Source organism: Etheostoma spectabile, chromosome 9, assembly GCF_008692095.1.
Source record: "Etheostoma spectabile isolate EspeVRDwgs_2016 chromosome 9, UIUC_Espe_1.0, whole genome shotgun sequence".
Taxonomy (NCBI): domain Eukaryota; kingdom Metazoa; phylum Chordata; class Actinopteri; order Perciformes; family Percidae; genus Etheostoma; species Etheostoma spectabile.
In genome coordinates this window covers 36309564-36330808 of record NC_045741.1, presented here as the reverse complement: position 1 = coordinate 36330808, position 21245 = coordinate 36309564, and the positions used below count along the sequence as shown (strand labels likewise).

At 39.8% G+C, this 21245-nt stretch overlaps 1 protein-coding gene across 4 annotated transcripts in view; it reads right to left on the bottom strand.

Moving 5' to 3' along the window:
* dot1l (DOT1-like histone H3K79 methyltransferase) overlaps positions 1 to 19515 on the bottom strand; it is a 30514-nt gene extending 10999 nt beyond the window's left edge. The window contains exons 1-24 of one of the 4 annotated variants that reach the window (XM_032525165.1): positions 19130 to 19514; positions 14025 to 14068; positions 13854 to 13928; positions 12673 to 12736; positions 12037 to 12265; positions 11357 to 11451; positions 10988 to 11050; positions 10829 to 10884; positions 9861 to 9940; positions 9239 to 9307; positions 9032 to 9138; positions 8116 to 8157; positions 7933 to 8019; positions 7586 to 7808; positions 7339 to 7452; positions 6825 to 6916; positions 6570 to 6671; positions 4795 to 4932; positions 3829 to 3954; positions 1636 to 2075; positions 1424 to 1514; positions 1165 to 1314; positions 831 to 873; positions 34 to 647 (exon numbers count right to left, since the gene is read on the bottom strand). In XM_032525165.1, the coding sequence (XP_032381056.1) occupies positions 34 to 647; positions 831 to 873; positions 1165 to 1314; positions 1424 to 1514; positions 1636 to 2075; positions 3829 to 3954; positions 4795 to 4932; positions 6570 to 6671; positions 6825 to 6916; positions 7339 to 7452; positions 7586 to 7808; positions 7933 to 8019; positions 8116 to 8157; positions 9032 to 9138; positions 9239 to 9307; positions 9861 to 9940; positions 10829 to 10884; positions 10988 to 11050; positions 11357 to 11451; positions 12037 to 12265; positions 12673 to 12736; positions 13854 to 13928; positions 14025 to 14068; positions 19130 to 19210 (3225 nt within the window). In that variant the 5' untranslated portion in view covers positions 19211 to 19514. Of the gene's footprint in view, positions 1 to 33; positions 648 to 830; positions 874 to 1164; positions 1315 to 1423; positions 1515 to 1635; positions 2076 to 3828; positions 3955 to 4794; positions 4933 to 6569; positions 6672 to 6824; positions 6917 to 7338; positions 7453 to 7585; positions 7809 to 7932; positions 8020 to 8115; positions 8158 to 9031; positions 9139 to 9238; positions 9308 to 9860; positions 9941 to 10828; positions 10885 to 10987; positions 11051 to 11356; positions 11452 to 12036; positions 12266 to 12672; positions 12737 to 13853; positions 13929 to 14024; positions 14069 to 19129 lie in introns of those variants that run through there. The other 3 variants (XM_032525167.1, XM_032525166.1, XM_032525169.1) reach the window with 3 other exon arrangements.
* Between the last annotated feature and the right edge of the window lie 1730 nt (positions 19516 to 21245).

The window sequence follows — 21245 nt, the reverse complement described above, 5'->3', positions numbered from 1 at the left end:
AATTTTCTCTCTTCATGCCTTTTGGTGACTCACCATGGTGTTGATGTTGAGTGGTGATCCTGAGGAGTGGTTGTTGGAGCAGAGCCCGGGGAATGACCTTCTCTTTGGGGATCCGCTAGCTGCGACAGCCACTGTAGAGCTGCGTTTCCTTCTCCCCCGCTTACGTCCCTCTTGAGAGACGAGGCCGTGAGAGGCATGTGATGACAACATATGTGTGGGTGTGTGAGTGTGCTGTGTGCCAGGGGACTGGTGGTGGTGGTTTCCATGGTTACTGTGGTATCCCTGCTTGTTGCCAGTGTGATGGTGTAGGCGTGATCCTGCGGCCGCGCTGCCTCCACTGCCTGACGAAGAGGAGGACGAGGAGGATGAGGAGGAAGAGGAGAAGAAGATTCTCCTCCGCAGTTCACTGTCCTGGGGCTCCGTGTCCGATTCACCTCCTTGACGATCCTGTCCATCTTCTGGAAGAATCCTTGGGGGTCCATCTGCATACTGGAGCACCCCTCCAGTGCTAAGTGGGGGGCTCTGGATAGCTCTGCCCAATGGTCCTGCCAAAGTAGTGTTGGGGTGTGGAGGAGGTGATGAAGAAGCCCCATTATAGTCATCAGGATGGGGACCTCCATTCATCAGCCCTGAGCTGGATGAATATCCTAAACAGAGACCACACAGTTAATGGTTAATGATGCAAGGAAGAACAGCCAGTCAAATATGAAATTAAAACACCAAATATTCAATGCACTTAATTTGTAATAGAAAAAAGCAATTTATTCCTTGTAATAGTAGTGAATGTAATATGTAAACAATACATTAAGTGGTTGAAGGGTAATCCTTACCATTGGTCTGACCAGCCTGAAACACAGGGCTCGGAGTACTTCTCTGAAATTATGAATGTGGACAACATATCACAACATAATTCCAAAGGAACGTCAAAAAAATAAAACAAATATTAAAAAAGGAATTATTATTATTATTATTTTTTATTATTATTGAATATACAATTGATTATCCAGGTGAAACAATTTGATCCAACATTACTAACCTGTTTAACTTACTGTGTACACATCAATCTTATTCTTCAGTGTGCATTTTATTTATTACATCTGGAGCAGGGTACGAATATACTTTATGACAGTACCTACATTACAGTACTACACTGAACAAACTCACCAGTCTCTCAGCACGACTGGGCAGCACCACGCTTGCCAGAGGGATGCTGACTGGTAGTTTACTTGGGTGGACAGTGCTTAGCGGGATACTTATTGGGAGGCTCGTAATGCTGTTGTCACCCTGAACAGATGGGCTCCTCTCCTTACCACCCTATTTAAGCAAAGGAAAAATTGCTTAACAATGAGAGCTGCAAAGAAGGTAGAAAACTAAAGAGTGGCCAGTGCATGTGCACAGACAGCAAGGAAAGATAAACATTTACCTTCTCAAAACCTTTATTCTGGGCATCAGCTGCATTGGGAGAAGGGCAGTTCATTTTGGCTCCAAGCGGAGAGTTCACACCACCGGATTCCCTAAAAAAAACAGAAACAGGAAAATGTAGCTTAAACTAGTTAGCTGTCTGTTGGAACTTGGAGATCCTGAAAACAAAAAGGTTAATTATTTGACATTTGAGAGCTTTTAGTGCCAACCAACCTGTGTGCGGTCAGCCCTGGACCTCTCAAGTGAGCAGAGGCCGTGGGGTCCTGGTTAAGGTGTCTCCGCAAGGCAATCTTTGCGGGGGAAAAGCGTGTGTAATCAGGAAGAGCGTAGGAGGAACTCTGCTGCCTTTGCCGGACATCAGGGATGGCGGGTAAAATCTCATGGTCTGGAGAGATGGGCAGGTAGCGAGAAAGAAGCTCCCCCTTGGTGTTGGCCCGGTCAAAACAGGGTGAGCTTGTGCCATTGATAGACAGCTCTGGGCTGACACCGTTGAGGGCTGGGGCTGAGGACAGGCCAAGCTTAGAGGAGTCCATGTCTGTGGAAGAGCGAGATTCTAGACTCTTTCGGTATGGGGAGCCATCACAGGGACTGTAGGATTTAAGGTGAAGCAGCTCCTGCTGTCTTTGACTTTTTTCCAGCTCCACAATGCTGATCTACAAACAGACACGAGAGGGAGCCATTACACAAGGATGTAGGCATCCTACAACAATATGTGTAGGAAAATGTTCGCGACAGCAATGCATTAACTCTTCCTGAAAGCTACATTTTATTCAGTTTAAGCTAATTCAAGGCTAATTCCTTCGAATGTTTCTCTGAAGAGCCAGTGGGATGGACAAAAATGCAAGCAAGGTGTGTGTGTGTGTGTGTGTGTGTGTGTGTGTGTGTGTGTGTGTGTGTGTGTGTGTGTTTATATATTATATATATATATATATAAATATATTATATAGACACACTTCAACTGTGAGAGACGGAAAACTAAAACAAAAATCCAGAAAATCCCGTTGTATGGTTTGTAAATAATTAATTTGCATTTTATTGCATGACATAAAGATTTGATCACCTATGAACCAGTAAGAATTCCGGCTCTCACAGACCTGTTAGTTTTTCTTTAAGAAGTCCTCCTGTTCTCCACTCACTACCTGTATTAAATGCACCTGTTTGAACTCATTACCTGTATAAAAGACACCTGTCCACACACTCAAACAGACTCCAACCTCTCCACAATGGCCAAGACCAGAGAGCTGTGTAAGGACATCAGGGATAAAATTGTAGACCTGCACAAGGCTGGGATGGGCTACAGGACAATAGGCATGCAGCTTGGTGAGAAGGCAACAACTGGGCAATTATTAGAAAATGGAATGACGGTCAATCACCCTCGGTCTGGGGCTCCATGCAAGATCTCACCTTGTGGGGCATAAATGATCATAAGGAAGGTGAGGGATCGGCCCAGTACTACACGGCAGGACCTGGTCAATGACCTGAAGAGAGCTGGGACCACAGTCTCAAAGAAAACCATTAGTAAAACACTACGCCGTCATGGATTAAAATCCTGCAACGCACGCAAGGTGCCCCTGCTCAAGCCAGCGCATGTAAAGGCCTGTCAAATGTTTTCCAATGACCATCTGGATGATCCAGAGGAGGAATGGGAGAAGGTCATGTGGTCTGAGCTTTTTGGTCTAAATTCCACTGCTGTGTTTGGAGAAAATAGAAGGATGAGTAAAACCCCAAGAACACCATCCCAACTGTGGAGCATGAAGGTGGAAACATCTTTCTTTGGGGATGCTTTTTTTTTGTAAAGGAGACAGGACAACTGCACCGTACTGAGGGGAGGATGGATGGGGCCGTGTATCACGAGATCTTGGCCGACAACCTCCTTCTCTAAGTAAGAGGCTTGAAGATGGGTCGTGGCTGGGTCTTTCAGCATGACAACGACCCAAAACCCACAGCCAGGGCAATTAAGGAGGGGCTCTAAGAAGCAACATAAGGTCCTGGAGTGGCCTAGCCAGTCTCCAGACCTGAACCCAATAGAAAATCTTTGGAGGGAGCTGAAAGTCTGTATTGCCCAGCAACAGCCCTGAAACCTGAAGGATCTGGAGATGGTCTATATGGAGGAGTGGGCCAAAATCCCTGCTGCAGTGTGTGCAAACCTGCAAACAAAGGTTTCTGTACGACATTAAGATCTGCTTTTCTGATGTATCAAATACTTATGTCATGCATAAAATACAGTTATTTTAAAATCATACAATGGACTTTCTGGATTTTTGATTCCGTATTTCACAGTTGAAGTGTATTACAGACCTCTATATGCTTTTTAAGTAGGAAAACCTGCAAAATCAGCAGCGTATCAAGTACTTGTTCTCCCCACTATATATACTGTATATATAAAAATGGAGGCGGACTGTGTACCTGCAGCTCCAAGCAGTGTCTCTGTTTCTCAGAGATTTGTCTGCGTAGTGCCTGCTTCTCCTTCAACAAACTTTCCAGACACAAAGAGCTCCAATCTAGCTTTAGCTCCTCACATCGAGACTTCAGCTGGAAAACAAACACACACACACTTGCTGTTATTTATTTGCTTGGAGAATACTCTAGCAAATTGAAGTGCAAGGCTGTAAGACCCTTATAACTGAAAATGTAAACTTATATCAAGACAATCAAAAAAAAAAAAAGTCAGATGTCAGAGTCTGGAAACATTGTCTGAAACAAATCCCCAATTTCAGAGTTGCGGAGCTGCTGCGTGGGTCTCGCACTGGTAGTGCATGGGCCGGGGCTGAAGCCGCCAAATAATTGGCAGAACTGGCGGATGGCTGTCGTTTGCTGGAGACCCTTCATTTAGATGTTCCTCACTTACTGCATGAGACTCCAGCCCCCGTACACCTGAGGTTCCCAGTTTAATTGCTTTTTTGCTTAAGAAGCAGTAGGCTTCAAATACGCTATTAGCAGCTGACTTTAACTAAGCCCTAAATAATTTCTTTTCAAGCTAAATATCTCTAAACTTCCTCTTCCCTATAGCTGAACAATAAAATCAGTTTTTTGTCTGTGATACAATCCGAAAGAGACTTGTACCTAAAACATGAAAGCTTATTGGCTGCAATATAAGATGCATGTTGTTCTCATTTGTAATCATAGTCCTGTAAATTGTATTTGAACTAGCGAAAGAAAGAACTACACCACAGAATAAAAAAATAAAATATTCTAAAGAGCTGCGTTAACATTTCAATGAATTAAGACCTGTTTAAAATGATTTAAGACCTAGAACGCAATATTTCAGCAAATGTAAGACTTTTTAAGACCCTGAGGAAACCTTGACTGTGGATAATTCTGTAGTGGAGGGTGGAGGTTATAACAACATAGTGGCAAGCCCTGAGGTCTCACCAGTAGCAAGCTGTGGTCTCTCAGCAAGGACATGTCTCTCTCAAGCTGCTTAGTCTGTTCTTTCAGCTGATGATTGTGGGCCGATATCTCCGTCTGGGCTTGCAGCAGGTCCTCCACAGTCAACGCTTTCACTCCCAGCTGATCACCACACACACGGACACAACATTGTCACACATCAGCTACAAACACATCATGCCTAAACAACAATTTAACATCAGTGAAAATCTTGCTTCGCTAACCTCCGGTGGTTGAAGTGTTTACCCTACTGAGTCAGTCACAACTATAGTATACATATTTATGTATTAGAGAATGATCAGTTTTTCCTCTATGTTGATATTGGTATCGTGGTATCAGAAATAGGGCTGTATAAAAGGTTGTCTGTCAGCAGTGATTGTTAGAGTGCATGATGGAGAATAGCACGGATACGGGCTTCACACCACGAGCAGGCACAAACGCCTCTCGACGGAAAAAGGAGAGAAAAAAAGAGACTACAGCTGTCCAGAGGAATAACTAGTCAATTGAGATTGCTTGTGTGCGTCCTTGAGAACTGTATGTCTTATAAATTATATTGTCAGTTCATTTAAGCCTGTTGTTGTATTAAGCTATAGTTTTCACACATTTTGATTTTCATTGTACGTTTTCTTCACCTGCTAGCTAAATTGCACGTGGCTGTTGATTCGATACAATAGCGAATAGCGGTTTATTGTTATTATTTGCTATATATAATTCCTATACATTGTGGGTAGTAACCTTTACAATGTTAGAACCGCATACACCCACGCCCATGGTTGTACTGTTGCTTCATCTCAATAAAACATCATAATTTGTTCAGCTTACATATTACTACTTGTTTAGGTGCTTTTAATGTTTAAAAATAGCCAAGATGAAACTAATTGAAACACACAAGTTTTATTTAGTATTTTCATCGGATTTTTTGTTTTATAGCCTATTGTTACCTGTTGCCTTTTGGGAAAGTGTTGGTTAAATGTTTGTACAGTGCTATACAGAAGTGTTTGAATGTTCCTTGTTTTTATAATAAAAAAAGATTACCAAAGTTGCCAGAGGGACAGAGGCAAAATGCTACATCAGTCCGCAGCATAAGGATTTTGTCTGTTTTTGACACACACGCTACGGTCTGTTGGTTCCAATTAAATGAAAAAAAAAAAAAAAAAAAAAAAACATGTCCCTTTTTCCCGGTGACCAAACTGTGACTCCTAAACTGGAGTATGAACCAAACTGTGTCTTCTGTGTACCGTTACACCCCAAGTACGCTGTCTGATCACTGTAACCTCACATCACTGTTGGGTGTAATTAGCGCTTTCAGCATAACACATGTCTGACAACACCCAACAGGGAGGCTATGCGTGTCTCAGGTGTGGACTTGAAGTTTTAACCAGAGGATCTTAGTGTTAAGTTAATGCAAACTACAAAATAATACAGCAGGAAAAGCATGTTCTCCCTCTGTCACATTCCAGTTGGGTGTCACTGTTTGTTGTTCATCTGTAAAGGGATATAAGCTATATAGGTTGTCTTTTAAATAGCTGTATTTAAGAACTAATCTTAGTACACATGCTGTACTTTGGATTTATACAGATCCTTAATTTGATAAAATATCTCATAAATAAAATAACTTATGAATAAAAAAAAATTTTTAAATTAACTTTATGAGCATTGATCCGTGACCAAAGTAAATGGAAAACAACTAATGTTTGTGAAAATAATTTTGACTGTCAATACAGCTGTGTAATGCAGTAAAAGAAAATAGCTGTCCCCACCTCATCTAATTTGGTCTGAAAGAGACCTTTGATCTTGTCCTTGTGAGACTGACAAACAGAGTAGAGCTGCTCCGCTTGCCCTGACAGGTCCCTGTGTTTTTGCTAGAGGCAGAAGAGAAACAGAAAATATGACATATGTTTTTTTAGGTAGATGCCACTTAATATGTGTTGGCAAGATATGTTAGTGAAATGTTATTGAAATGAAAATTGCAGCAGTAACAAATCAATAATGCCTGCAATAGCATTACTTATTACCTTCTCCTGTTCTAAAAGCTGCTGCAGGTTGGAGCGGTACTGAGGAGTCTTCATGTGGGTCATGAACTGGAGGTATTGAACTTTGATGTTATCTGTAAAAAGATTTAGGTCATGGACACAGAGGGAGCAAAAATACAGGATATAATATATTAGTTGGGTTGTCTGGGAAATGGAGCTCAGACACCAAACAGACTGACATGCAGTGTTATACCACATTTAGGCTAACAAAGTGTTTAGGAATTCAAATGAAAGTTATCCAACCAGACGTTGTGTCTCTCCTTCTAACCTCTTATTTGTAAACTCAAATACAGAAGATTGTTTATTTTTAAATAAATTATTTAACAATCTACCCATACTAAAGCTCAACTGTAACACTAAAACCACCATTATAATGAAATGAAAGTCAACCATATTTAGAATATAGATTTGCACAAAGTCTGATATAATATGTACGACTTGACAACTGATTTGAAAATGACATAAAAAAAATGAATCTGAGTCTTCACCAGCTCACCTAGCAGTTGTTGCAGACCAGGAGGAGTCGAGCTCAGAAGCAGCTGACTAGAGGGATAGTGCTGGACCTTGGGGGGAAGCTGGTAGAAGGGACTCTGAGGTTGCCGGTATGCATCTGTACACACAACATGCATATTCACGTTAAACTGAGATTTCTAGGCCATACAGTGTAAATGTAAAGAGGGCATTCATCATTTCTGTAATATTAGGCATATTCTGTGTGTGTGTGTGTGTGTGTGTCCTCTGACCCTGAGGGGGTGCCGCCGAAAGGGTCTTGGCATGAAGCAGATCCAATGCGCTCTGATTCTTCTTGTTTTTCTTCTCGGCAGCCGGGGCAGCTTTCTTGGGTCGACCACGTTTCTTGTTGTTCAACTTGCGAGCTTTAGGCAAGAGTCGGGCTCTTCTGGGTTTAGCAGAGGGCTTGACCACTGTCACCAAGCTAGGACGCTCATCCTCACCACAGGAGTCCTGCTGTAATACGCAAAAGCCAAGTTAGGAATATTTCAGGGACAAAATAGCACACACGTTGATTCATATTTAATCCCCGTTTTACTGGTCCTAGGAATTGCTTCACACCAATCTGTGCATGTCCTACCTTGTTTAGTTCTTTAGGTTTTGTGGGTGTGGTGCTATTGCTTTTACTGTCCTTCTGCTGACGTCGCCTAGCTGTCTCTTGCTCCTCCTGGTATAAAATGAACACGATTTCAATGTTTGATCCAGGAAATGTAGATTGTACAGTGACTCATGCCAATATATAAGGAAGGAGAACATGACTTACCCTGAGTTTAGGATTTTTGAGACTAGCAAAATAGTTTTCAAGCTGAAGAACAGGACAAGAAAATAAGAAAATTAGAATAGTATTTTTATTATTTAGTTTAGTTTACATTCTACCTAAATAACCATGTTTAAATTAACATTGGCTGTAACTGGATTTCAATTTACAATTGATGTTTTATGAATTGCCTATAGTCTATAGCATGTACATACAATTTGCTTTCTTGTGTCATAAAATAATATCTCTCTAATTACAGCTTAAAATATATTTGTAACTCTTCTTAAAACAAACAATGAACAAGACGTCATGGTTCATTTTTGCACCCAGTGACTAGTTCATCAATTGTAGACTGGTTCTTTAAATTTGTCTTCCTGTAATGTTCTTGGATTATGATAGTATAATGCAGTCATTTACTTTGAATCCGGTACAAAACCTACGTGCATGAGCATCAGCAGGTTGTTGGTTGTAGCGTTGTGGGTTTGTCAAACTTTCAAGAAGAAGACATAAGAGGACGCACAGCTTTCAACCAGTCACCCTTTGTCACTGCCAGTTCTTTGAGTTTTTTTTTTGCTTTTCCTCACTTACCCTTGCTTAACCATAACAAGACATTGTCTAAATTAGGTACAAACAATATAGTCAAATCAATATTGGCACATGTACATCATTGAATGTGGTGCCGTTATAAGTCCCATCACCACTGTTGGGTCATCTACTCAGATTGCTTAGTCATGGGAATGACTACTCATTGAGACAATACCAGCTGTTATTATGGCCGTCTATTTAAAGTTTAGGTTAGTCTTTGTGTCTAATGTATTTGTATAATTCAGCAATTATTTAGTGTTTTATTTGTCAAGGTCTTTTCTTATAGACATTCTAGTCTCTGCACATTGAGTTTTCCTCCGAGAGCTTCAGTGCTTACTATGGTGCGGTCTATGGTGTGCAGGTAGTAAGAAACTGGCTTTCCTGTCCAGGACACGGAGCCCCTCAGTGGAGAAAGCTCCACCACACGCATTATCGTGCCAATATCTGCAGGATAGAGAAGAAAAACATGACACTGCATTTTAAATACACATCAAAGAAAGCATGACACATTGAAATCGGATTTTCAACTAATTGTGGTACCTACCACTCAAGTTTCGACTGTTTATTCTAAAATTTAAAGGTGCAAAAGGTTTGGAGGACACAATTTTTCCACCTGGGGAAAAAAAAACAAAAAAACAATCAATACATACATTTTTCTTGCAGTGGACACAGTAGCTCCGTTTGCTTACTACATAAAGCAAACACATAATATGAAACATAATTGCTTCACCCAATTAGAGCCAGTAATCCATAGACGCATTCATCATATTATCATTTTAAGGTGAACAAAATTAAGAATGCAACACCCATTTCTCATGAGCTGAACTCAAAGATCAAAGACTTTTTCTATGTAAACAAAAGACTAATTTCTCTGAAATATTGTTCACAAATCTGTATTAGTGAGCACTTCTATGCCGGGATAATGCATCCACCTCGCTGGTGTGGCATATAATCATCATTAATAATCATGTTGTCTAATCAGCATCTTGATATGCCACACCTGTGAGGTGGACGGATTTTCTTGGCAAAGGAGAAGTGCTCACTAACACAGATTTAGAAATTTTTTTTGAACAATATTTGAGAGAAATAAGCCTTTTGCGTACATAGTCAAAGTCTTAGATCTTTGAGTTTTTTTCTTAGCTAAAAAATAAATAAAAAATACTAACCTTCCTTCATGTTAGCAAAGCGCTCCTTCAGCTGGTGATCTACCTCTGGACCAAAGGCAAAGTTATTCACAAAAATAATACTGCAAGACAGACAAAGAAAAAGCATTTTAGACATAAAGTTGGCAGTGAAAAAAGGGATATTTTTTGGCAAAGTTCTGCAGATACATTTATTATAGGACTGCAAACTTTCTTCAAAACCTTTCATATACGAGTCCTGTAGCGCTGCATGATTATGGCCAAAATGATAATGATTATTTTGATCAATATTGAGATAACCCATGATTATCCCACTTATTCACTGATTTTATGGGACAATGTTCAATGTTTGGCTACATTCCTGCTAATGTACGAATCTTTGCATAAAATGAAAATGTATTGTTCTTATTCACAGTTTATCCCCAAGAAATATGTAAATAAAATTGTACCAAAAAGGGATTAGTTCTAGGACATTTGATTTTTGTTTTGCTTGTGTGCTCTCTGTTGTGTATTACTTTTCTTCTCTGGACTGCAGCTGCAAAATTATTTTGCAGGCGGCCTTGTCATATTACGGGTAAAGCGGCATGCCAGCTCCACAACAGAGAAGCCAAAAACACCTCAATCGCCCCATGGCTGTGTATTAGTTTAGGAAACTAAATTTGATATGCAGTGGAGTTTTCAATGAGCGAAGCAAACATTTAAAACGTCAATACGCTCATCATTCAATCGTTAGATTGTGATTCATATTTGATATATTGTGCAGCCCTAGAGGCCTGCATATGATGCTCTTTATGTACATAACTAGAGTTAAACATTTGTTAGTGTGTTTCATAATGGTAGTTTTTATTACAGGACTGAGCCGTTACATTACAACGTACAGCGGTTTCTATTTTCTAATCCGTCAGTGTATAAATTCAGCTTATAAATGGTCTTATTGGAAAACAGAAGATGCGTCTTTCAGACTAATGCGGTGGCCCGGTTTGGTAGAACACCTTGTGTTGGCGATTCTTTCCTTCCATTCTTCCGACAGAAAGTCACCTCTCTCCAGCTGAAAGAATCAAGGCATAGTATGGGTAAAAATCCAGAAAACCCTTGGATCTGAAGAACAATATATAAATGTTGTGTGTGTGTGGTTTACAATAGTCACTTACTGTGTACTCCCCATGTTTCTTCCCGTACCATTTCATCCACTTTTTAAACTCTTTATCCATGGTCTGAGAGAGAGAATGTAAATATTATACTTCAAAACAACAATGCTGGTTTGGGTGTGTTGCTTGAGGTTGCTAAAGATTGAGAAGACAATATGTGAACCGGGAAATCCACTTTGAAGACTGATTGGACACAATGACACCACACAGCGGAAAAAACTTCAGACTCCTCCGTTTATTTGCCAGAGGTGCGCCAACACTGCATCGTTTCACTACAATGACTGTGGAAGCGGTGATCTTTGACACTGCGTTGTTGTCTCGTTCTCTTTCTGGATAGAACCCTCTGGTCCTGCAAGATATTTATGTGGTTACCTCTGCATATGTAGCTGGAATGTCTGCTTTCTCTACACCGTAGTAGTGTTTACAGTTGGTTGCAGCTGCAACTTGCAGCACTACCTGACCAACTCCTGCAAATAAGAAAACAATAGGTTCACGTCTTACACTAAACAAACAATGACACTTAGGCTGTCAATATCATGGATACATAATAAGACCTGGATACAGCGTACAAGGCGAAACCCCATTTATTCCTATTAGAGTTGCTAAGTGGCGCACAAAGCCAAAAAAAGTTGAATTTTCACGTATGAAATTACCCGGATAATCGGCGCTGCTTCTGCACTACGGGGCCTATAGAGCAGTCGCGCTAGAGAACTCTGCTGGCCAAGCCAGCTACTTCCAGTTTAGCGCGAGAAGCACATGGAAGTTGTAATTCCACTGTTTGGCCGCTATGTCAAATTGGCTTCAAAGCCCGGTCACTTCCTGTGTGCCTGGTCAATATAGCCACATTGTTCATAACTTGAAAACAATTATGTTGAAAACCTTTTTTCAAATCTAAATTTCTTCATTGGCCTTTAAAAAAAAATCAAAAACACCAATATTATTATTTGTTTATCAAAACCCACTCCCGCTACCGTAATAATAAATTATCAACTTATTAATGTGTATGTTGGGATACACTACTAAGGGACGTCCCAAAATAACAGCAGACTAACCACTGCCGAGGTCAACAAAGGTGTCATCTTCCATCATTTCCATCTCGTCGATGATCTGAGCCACCAGGTCGAAAGAGGTCTCTCCGTACACCTCAGGGGAGAAGGGCTCATAGTTGTTCAGCTTCTCTGGGTCGGTAACTGAGTGGTTGTACACCTGCTGTAGAATGTGTCTCAGCAGCCCATTTGAAGGACGCTTGTTGAGCTTCATGGGCTGTGTAGTCCCTTTCCACTATAAAATGGGATTGTATATTTATTCACACACACAATACAAAAACACTCAAAACAAGGAATAATCACTTTTTTTCTACACATGTGCAGATATTATCCAGGGGTGCTGGCCTATCAAAGAGAAGGACAAAAGAATATTTTTTTTCTGAATAGAATCCATAAATAAGAGAATACTGGACACAAATGAGGACCAGACAGGAACAGCGCTTATCAAACATCTGGTCAATAACTTGAAGCAAAAATCTAAAATTAGGTTTTACTTTATTAGTGTTAGGCCATGCGTGGCACTGATGGAAGGGAACACCGATTCACAGTGCACATATACAGTATTGTTCACCTTCAGTGACTAATGTTTCACCATTCACTTCAGCTACAGAGCACTAAATACCCGTAAATCATCGGACTCACCAGCTGGTGAATGCTGTCGATGGCTCTGTTGTACTTGTCACAAAGTCTCTGCATACTCTCGAAGCTGTGAGAATAACAAGACAGAAAATGAAAACCATCATTTTGTACGAAATGAAATCAAACTTCACAGCCCAACACTTATTTTACTGTTGACTTTACAAGAACAATTTTCATCTTAATGCAACTCTGAAAATACTATTAATATTTGTGTTAATGGTGACATACAACGGCTTGCAAAAGTTTACACATCCATGCTGAAGTTGATTAAAAAGAGGAATAAAAAAACATCTTTTGGAAATTTAACTTAATGCCTTAATTCAAAAAATTTAGGAAAATCCAACCTTCTAAGGACACCAATTTTTTTGGTAAATGAATAATGTATTAAATTAAATAAATAAATGTTCTTACTTAAAATACAGGGGGCATAAGTATACACAACCCTATGATAAATTCCCACAGAGGCAGGCCCATTTTTATATTAAAGGCCAGTTATATCACGGATCCAGGATACTATGCATCATGATAAAGTTCCCTTGGCCTTTGGAATTAAAATAGCCCCCCATCATCACATACCCTTCACCATACATAGAGATTGGCATGGTTTTATTTCAGGTAGCTGGTTTGATTTGCATTGAGAGATGATCTTATGGAAAGTTCCCCATGCCTATCTCTATGTACAGTATGATGAAGGGTATGTGATGATGTGGGGCTATTTTAATTCCAAAAGGACAAGGGAACTTTATCAGGATGCATAGTATCCTGGATCCAAGAAATAACTGGCCTGTGAAAATAAATATGCCTGCTTCTATGGCAATTTTACATAGGGGTGTGTATACTTATGCCCCCCGTATTTTAAGGAAGAACATTTATTTACGATACATTATTCATTCAAAATTGGTGTCCTTAAAAGGTTGGATTTTCCTTTTTTTTTTTAATTAAGGCATTAAGATCAATTTCCAAAAGAAGATTTTTTTATTCCTCTATACTGTACATATATTCACTATTACTGACACTTTTTAAATTGAGAGAAAACCAACCTCAGACAAATAAGAAAAAAAGACTTGTATTTCGACATACAAGCATGCTGTTAGACCTGCCGTTAGCCTGCCTAGATGAAAGTGTTTTTGTTTAACTATCTCATAATCTTCAAAGATAAAAACAGATTTTGACCCTAGGCTCACCTCTTGGTGTCATAGTCAATGAGTACGTAGTTTTCCATGGCCAGTTTGAGGTCCGGGATCTCCTCACACACCCACCTAGAGGAAGCACACATACAATGATTACTAGATCATACACTTGACACTTACTGTCTGTGTGAATGTGGGAGTTCAGAGGATGGAAAGGTCACTTACCGAATGGTCTCGATGATTTCATGAGCAGCATCATGGTGTTTATCCTATAAACAGAGAGGAACAAACTATTAAAACACCTCTCAGCATGACCCTTTAAATTCAACAGCAAAACAAACTACAGCTTCCAAAATTACCATAAAGTTCAATCAACAACTGAAAACTGAAACTGAACACTATAGCCTTACGCTAACAAAGGGTAAAAAAAACACCAAACAGTCAGTACATCTAGCCTTAAAATAAAGAAAATTCTATAAACCAGGTAGCACAATGCTCACCTTTTACCACACATACTATAAACTGAATAAAGCAGACTCTTGAAGGGATAGTTTGGATTAATTGAAATGGGGTTATATGAGCTACTTGTCCATAGCCTACAGTCGGTGGCGTTGTCACATTCCCAGTTTGAAGAAACAGACATGATTACTAGGGGTGGTAAAGAACTTCACGCATGTATCGTGATTTTATTTGCAACAATTTTCAAAATTGATCCCCCCCCAAAATCAATATTTATTTTTATCACTAATGATTCACCTACATATTTTCAGTTTGTACGGTACCGCCGACGGCAACTACATTATATCCCTTTCCAGCAAAACAGACCAAAGGCAGAAAATCCATGTTATGTACAGTACATCTTTACAAATGAAATAAATATCGTCATCATATCTGACTGACTGACTGATATGATATAGGCAATCTTTTTAGAAAATACTTTTTAGAAGTGGCTCATGATATGTTGTTTCTAGAAGTGAATCAACTGAATCAACTTTTGTTTCTGTTTAAAAAAAAAAAAAGGAACAGAAAATTGCAATGGTCAACACTACTGCTAGAACACAATACTGCTAGAACTGCAATAAATGAAAACTGCAATACAAATCAAATCAGCACCCATGTATCGTGACAGAATCGAATCAGGGAATAATGGTAGTTTCCATGTTAACCTGACAGTAGAATAAGCCATTTAATGCCCAGTCAAGCAAATGAAGAAAAATACTGTGACTCTTATTTATTTGTACAATTGTTTAATTGTTTTTTAAAAATGGACTGAACAGGTTTTCAAGCGCTGTAATGCTCTCCCGTCTCTTCATCAATGCCTCTATGTTTACAGGCTTGTGGTGATGCACAATGTGCTATAGGTGCCAAAACAAATTATGTTTGGGCGGGTTAATAGTATCAAGTAAATGTCCTTAGTTTTCGTCTTTGTCAATGTCTTTCATAGAGCAAATAACGTTATATCTTTTCGACCATGACATTTCCAGTAGACGCATACAGTTTCCGACTGGGAACCCAGAAATTCCGACATTCCACGTCAAATTTAACACACGCAGGAACACCAAAAGTGGGAGGGAACGTGGGTTAATATCTGGATTAATACTGGGATGTCTACACAACTGTGTGAATTGATTGACTTCAAAACGTTCACCACTTCACTCGAACCAAAGTTGAAAACACCTGTTCATGTATGTCTTCTTTACTCTGTTGGCTGTTGAGGTTTTTCTCCTGGAACACGTCAAACACATTCTGCACGTACTGCAACGTCTTGTGTTGACTGTTTACATAAGTGTGCTCATCAGTACATTGTTTGCACTGGTGTTATTGTTGAATACATACGGTATTTCTAAAATTGCATGATGTTTTTGTTGAGTTATTATCTTAGTTATTTTATTTCTTTAACTGCCTATGGTTATTATTAAACAATACTTTTTCGGAACTTTTCAAATCCCCTGACAAATAACCCATATTAAAAAAAAAAAACTAATAAACTGAACTAAAACTAAGCATTTTCAAAAAATAAAACTAAACTAGCAAACCCGCTTTAAAAACTATTTAAAAACTGAATATGAAAACAAAAAGTCAAAATGAAATAAAAATGAAAAACTAATTAAAAATGCAAACTATAATAACCTGGGTTTGGTACTGCCAATTTGTTTTGTTTTGTCATGGTTAAAAAAAAATCGTAGCAAAGAATCGTGCCATCAATTCTAAGCCAAAAAATCGTGATTCGTATTTTTCCTTAAATCGTGCAGGCCTATTAGTAATCTTAGCTGGAGTGTGCTGAGCAGCTCTGTGGGAGTAATAGGACTCAAATTACACCCAGAGCAGAGCCAGCCTGAGCCTGTTGCCTGAGCTGACCCACTGACCCACTTTCTGTCTACTGCTCCAGCGCATTGCCAAGAAGAGCCTCTGGTGGAGGAAAAGAGGGGAAAGTAAGAGAGGAGGAGAGACTAGAGGGAAAAAGTAAAGAAAGTGAAAGTGAGTAGAAACTGGGGAAAGTGACGGGGCAAGAGAGAAGAGGGGAAGCCTGGTATTTGTCAGCTGTTTGAGGCCTGGCACAGCAACCGCAGCTAACAGCTCAGAGCCTGGAGCTCCCGGCTTCCCGCTCAATACTGCCCGCCACTACTTCCGCCAAAGCTCAAACATGCACGCGCACACTTAAATATCCATGGTAACACAGGAAATCTACTACTATTTCTGTCAATAGCACAGCATTTCAGCTTCAGCTATATTGTGAAGCTAGCTGTGTTGCTAATAATGATGATTTACACATCTTCAGAAAATTTAACACACTGTGTTCCACTAAATATGGAAAGAGTAAAAATGTGTGTGACTATATAAAAGAGACTGTGTGAGCGAGCGAATGAGATGCTGAAGGGAGGAGGTCATCTGCTCACACAAAGACGGCACACAGCAACACCAGCACAGGGCTGCTGCTAAAAATAAACACTGTCTGAATGTGAGTCAGACAAAAAAGAACAGGAGACCCTCCTCTCTCCCCACTGTGGGTATACCAACGTATGTGCGACTCCTCCTCTCTACACCACCTCTTCAGTCAATCTCTCCTAGCATACTGGGTGTGGGGGGTTTTTACGCTACACGCTGCTCCACTACGTGTACCACAGCAGCCTACGAGACCAAATGACTAAGGCAGGCGTACCACTTACACCCTTTTACTACTCTTACTTACCATTAAATACAACTAGTTCTCACAAACTAACACAGCATCAGTATATAAAACAAGATACGTGTTCTAGCTTTCTGTCTTTTAATCAGTGTGTATTTTGTAAAAAAGAAAATGTGTGTACGGTATCTGATCATACTGCTATCCAGAGGAAATGTCTTGACATGTAATTAATTGTAATTGCACCCTTGTAAATAATGGGTTTACAGGTGAGAAGAACCAAACCAAAGATGTTCAGCAGTACATCTTTTAAAGGCTATGTAAGCCTGGGAAGTGCTCATACCAAGAACCAGATGAACAAAGAGCTGCACCACACCAGAGGTGCTCTTCATATGGAAGCATTTACAGATGCGCAGATGTGTGAATTTAGTGAAAGATGGGGAGAGAGACAGGGAGAAAAACAGAGCAAAAGAAAGAGTATTTTTATAGGCTTCATTCTAGGGGGCGGATTAGAGTAAAAGCACGCCTTATATTGCAACAGCCTGTACAACAGCCATGTTGTGTATCACAACACAAACTGCACTGTGTCCATGCTCTGCGTGTGAGATAAGCAATCCTAATGCACTATGGCAGTATGTAATGGAGTAGGATCTGTTGCTACCAGCAAGCAGCTTAAATGTGACTGAACACTTGAGCTGACATGTTTTTGAATCTATTACATTGCTGAAAAAGAGCAGTCCATTCTACCCCCCTGTAGAGTTTACCATATGGACATGAGAGGAAGGAAGACGAGAGAGGAAGTCTTTCCCCTTTGAATACATGAGGAGAGCGCCGCATGAATAGGCTCCATATTGCAGAACTCCACATACAGGACTATCAGCTGTCTCTAATTCAATGCAGGACAGCTAGTCCCAGTATAAATAGCTATCATGCAGGTCAACAATATATTTTTCAACAGTATAAATTCCTGACATGCTTGCTCTTCTGTTTATCCTTAAAGACCACAACACAAGGAAATGGGTGAGGCAATACATTTGGGAGGGAGGAACTGTAAGTGTAATCAGATTGTGGCCTGGTGTAAATGAAGAGTCAACTCAGTCAGCCAAAGCACAGAGGAGCGGCTGAGCACAGTAACTGACTCAGTGTCTTGAAATGCATTCAGTTGACATTGTGATCAACCACAAACTAAATGCTTGAACTGAAATAACCTGACTGCTAGAAAAGGTGTGGGTGGAGGAGATGCACAGAAACACCCCACTCTGACATTCTGAGAAATTTGTTGTTGTTTTTTCCACAATTACCATAAATGAGAAACACAATTTAAAGTTAACTATACACCACTGAAAAGACCACAGAACTTGCAACCGCTTCCCTTTCCGTTTGTCTTCAATGAGTCAATTGCAACCAGCCACTGACGAAAGCATGCTACATGGGAATACTAAAAACTAAGAGAAAAAGGTCTCTTTCTAGGTAAGCATGACTAGTATGGACTTGAGAACTGACAGATCGGCGATGATATGAATGTATAGAGCTCAACCAACCAAACACAACCAGCTGGTCTCAATCATGCGGATGCCATTAGATAGAAAAAACACTAAACACTCAAGAGTAAGGTAATACGGCCATTCACATGCCTGCAGCATCGAGAAACACAGACCTCAGAGTTCACACATGCACACACATCTTGTATACAATCTCTACATCGCTATGTGTCCTGTGTGGTTGTCATTTGGAATCGAATGGTAGATCTAAGCAGAGAAAAGGACGAATCATAACCGAGACATTTTGGGCAAAAACTAAGGGGTAGGACTGACACAATGCGGGATGTGAAGGGCTGTCTCCAAGCCGCTCTAATTTCAAAGCACCTTGTTACTGGGTGTCAGTATCTGGCTTGGTTGTACTTGTTACCTAGTAACGTTAACGTTACTCTGCTCTAATGTACCATAATCTGTGGATGTTTGTATTGCCTGGGAATACCTTATGGCACACGTTAAAAAAACAAGCTAAATATCTGATCAGGCATTGTGGTTGACTGTTACTGTCTGTCACCAACCCGACCAGTTTGACTTGACTTGACACCCCCCCTTACGAGCGTGGAATGGCTCCTTTAGCTAGCCAATGTTAGCAAATAGCTAGCTAACAAAGACAAAAACAGAGACAATCTAAATATGTAGCTAACCGGTGAGATTTAGGGTTTAATACTTACGTATACTGGCAATGGCCACGGATAACCAGCAGGTTCTGCTCCAACCGGTGATTTGAGCTTTAGCTCAAGCTTTTCTCCCATTCTCCACTTCACGGCGGCTTGGCTGCGGTAGATAGCTAACTTAGCTAGCTCTCTGTTAGCCAGCTGGTCGGTTAGCGAGCAAGCTACAACGTGAACATTTTGTAAGAAAGAAACGTTGAAACGCGTAAAATGAAAAAGAGGTCGACGCTTGTTGCGTGCTAAATAACCACAGAATGCGGCTATGTGTGTAAATGTATCTGACTAGGTTTTGTATTTTGAATAAAATGCCTGTTTATGTCCACTGGCAGTAACACATCGTCCGTATCGCCGCCATCTTGCCCGGCATGAATAAATATGGCAGGGGGCCACCGGTAGCAGGGGACACAGACGTCACCGAAGGGACCGTGATCTCAGCGCGTGGGCCAGCAACACGCACGAGCACGAGCTAGTACCCGTCCAACGGCGCATGAGAGCATAGTCAGCATCACGACTTTTTTCCACTTGAAAACAGATATAATTGTGTGGGCTTGACATTTATATATTTATACATTTTTATTAAACTCAATATTTGTATGCACCCATGGGCTGACTTCCACTTTAATATAGCCAAGTTTCCAGCACATAATCAGGACATAACATACACATTTTTAGACATTGATAATTACACTCGTATGTGATAAGTAAAAATGCCAGCTACACGGGCTGCACAGTGGCTCACAGCAACAGCACAGGCATTCAGCCTCTATGGAGTTACTGCCTGTATCAGTGAAACAGTCATTTATTAATTAGGACTTTAATAAAATTCTTTAAAATAGTTTTTACATAGATTGTTTAATTGTTTTGTTATTTGCTTTCAGATGACAGAAAGTTATATTTTCAGATTGAAGCATTTCAACATAAACTAGAAAATGCATTTTCTTTAGAAAATGTGTGTAAATGTTGACAGCTTAAATGAACTGCAAAGCATTGCCTGCATTGTCAAATTCTGAAATGCATTGCTAAAAAAACTGGAAGCTGAACGACCTAGAAGCTGCATTACCCAAATAAGCTGAGAGCTTAAATGCATTGCTGGAAAAACTGAAAGGTAAATTGAAATACAGCCAAATCTGGAAGTTGACTTTAAATGTTTAAAAAAAAAAGGAGTCTTTCTATTTGCATTAGACAGATGAACAGCAGTGCAATATATATATATATATATATATATATATATATATATATATATATATATATAAAGAAAATTACTGATGAATGTAAGACGAGATCAAAGAAAAAAAAAGCATAAAACAAACTGATCATTGAAAAATCTTGAAGATTTTCAAAAGCTAAAGTTTAATAGTTCTTACAAATAATAGTTAAAAGTTGTGTCACTCATTAATAGGTTACATTAACTCGGTAGCTGAAAGTATGCTAAAGTTGTAGAACTTCAAAGTGGAGTAGGTTTGAAATGTTTCCCATTGACTTCCATGATTTAAAAAGAAGGCTGAAAACGTATGAGAAATGAGAAGGAAAAAAAGTGGATTGGAAGCACACGTCCTTAAAGAGCTGAAACTTTTGACATTTGAGCAGTGTCTGTAGCTGAAAGAATGACAAATGAATGATGACTGAACGATGAATGAATGAAGAATGCCCTCTTTACAACTACACTGATGAACAGCATGATGCCGGTAGACCTGAATCTGGATCAATGATGGACCAGAACCGATTAAAGTCCTAAATGAGGACTGAGTATTTACAAAAAGTCATACAGTTTTGTCCCACACATTTCCATAACAAGGTTTAAAAAGGCATATGTCTTTACATAAAATAAAAAATAAAAACTATAAATATTCCATCATGTGGGCTGAACAATAAGATATTTGTTAAAAAGAACAGTGGCTCAGCTGGTATAGCAGGCACACACATATATAGAGGTTTACCCCTTGACGCAGCGGCCGCGGGTTCGACTCCAACCCGCTGTCTTTTGCTACATGTCATTCCCCCTCTCTCTCCCCTTTCAAGTCTTCAACTGTCATGTGAAAATACAGGCATCCAATACCCAAAAATCCTCTTAAAAAATATAAATAAAAAGTTAGTGCAAGGTAGTAAATCAAGCAAC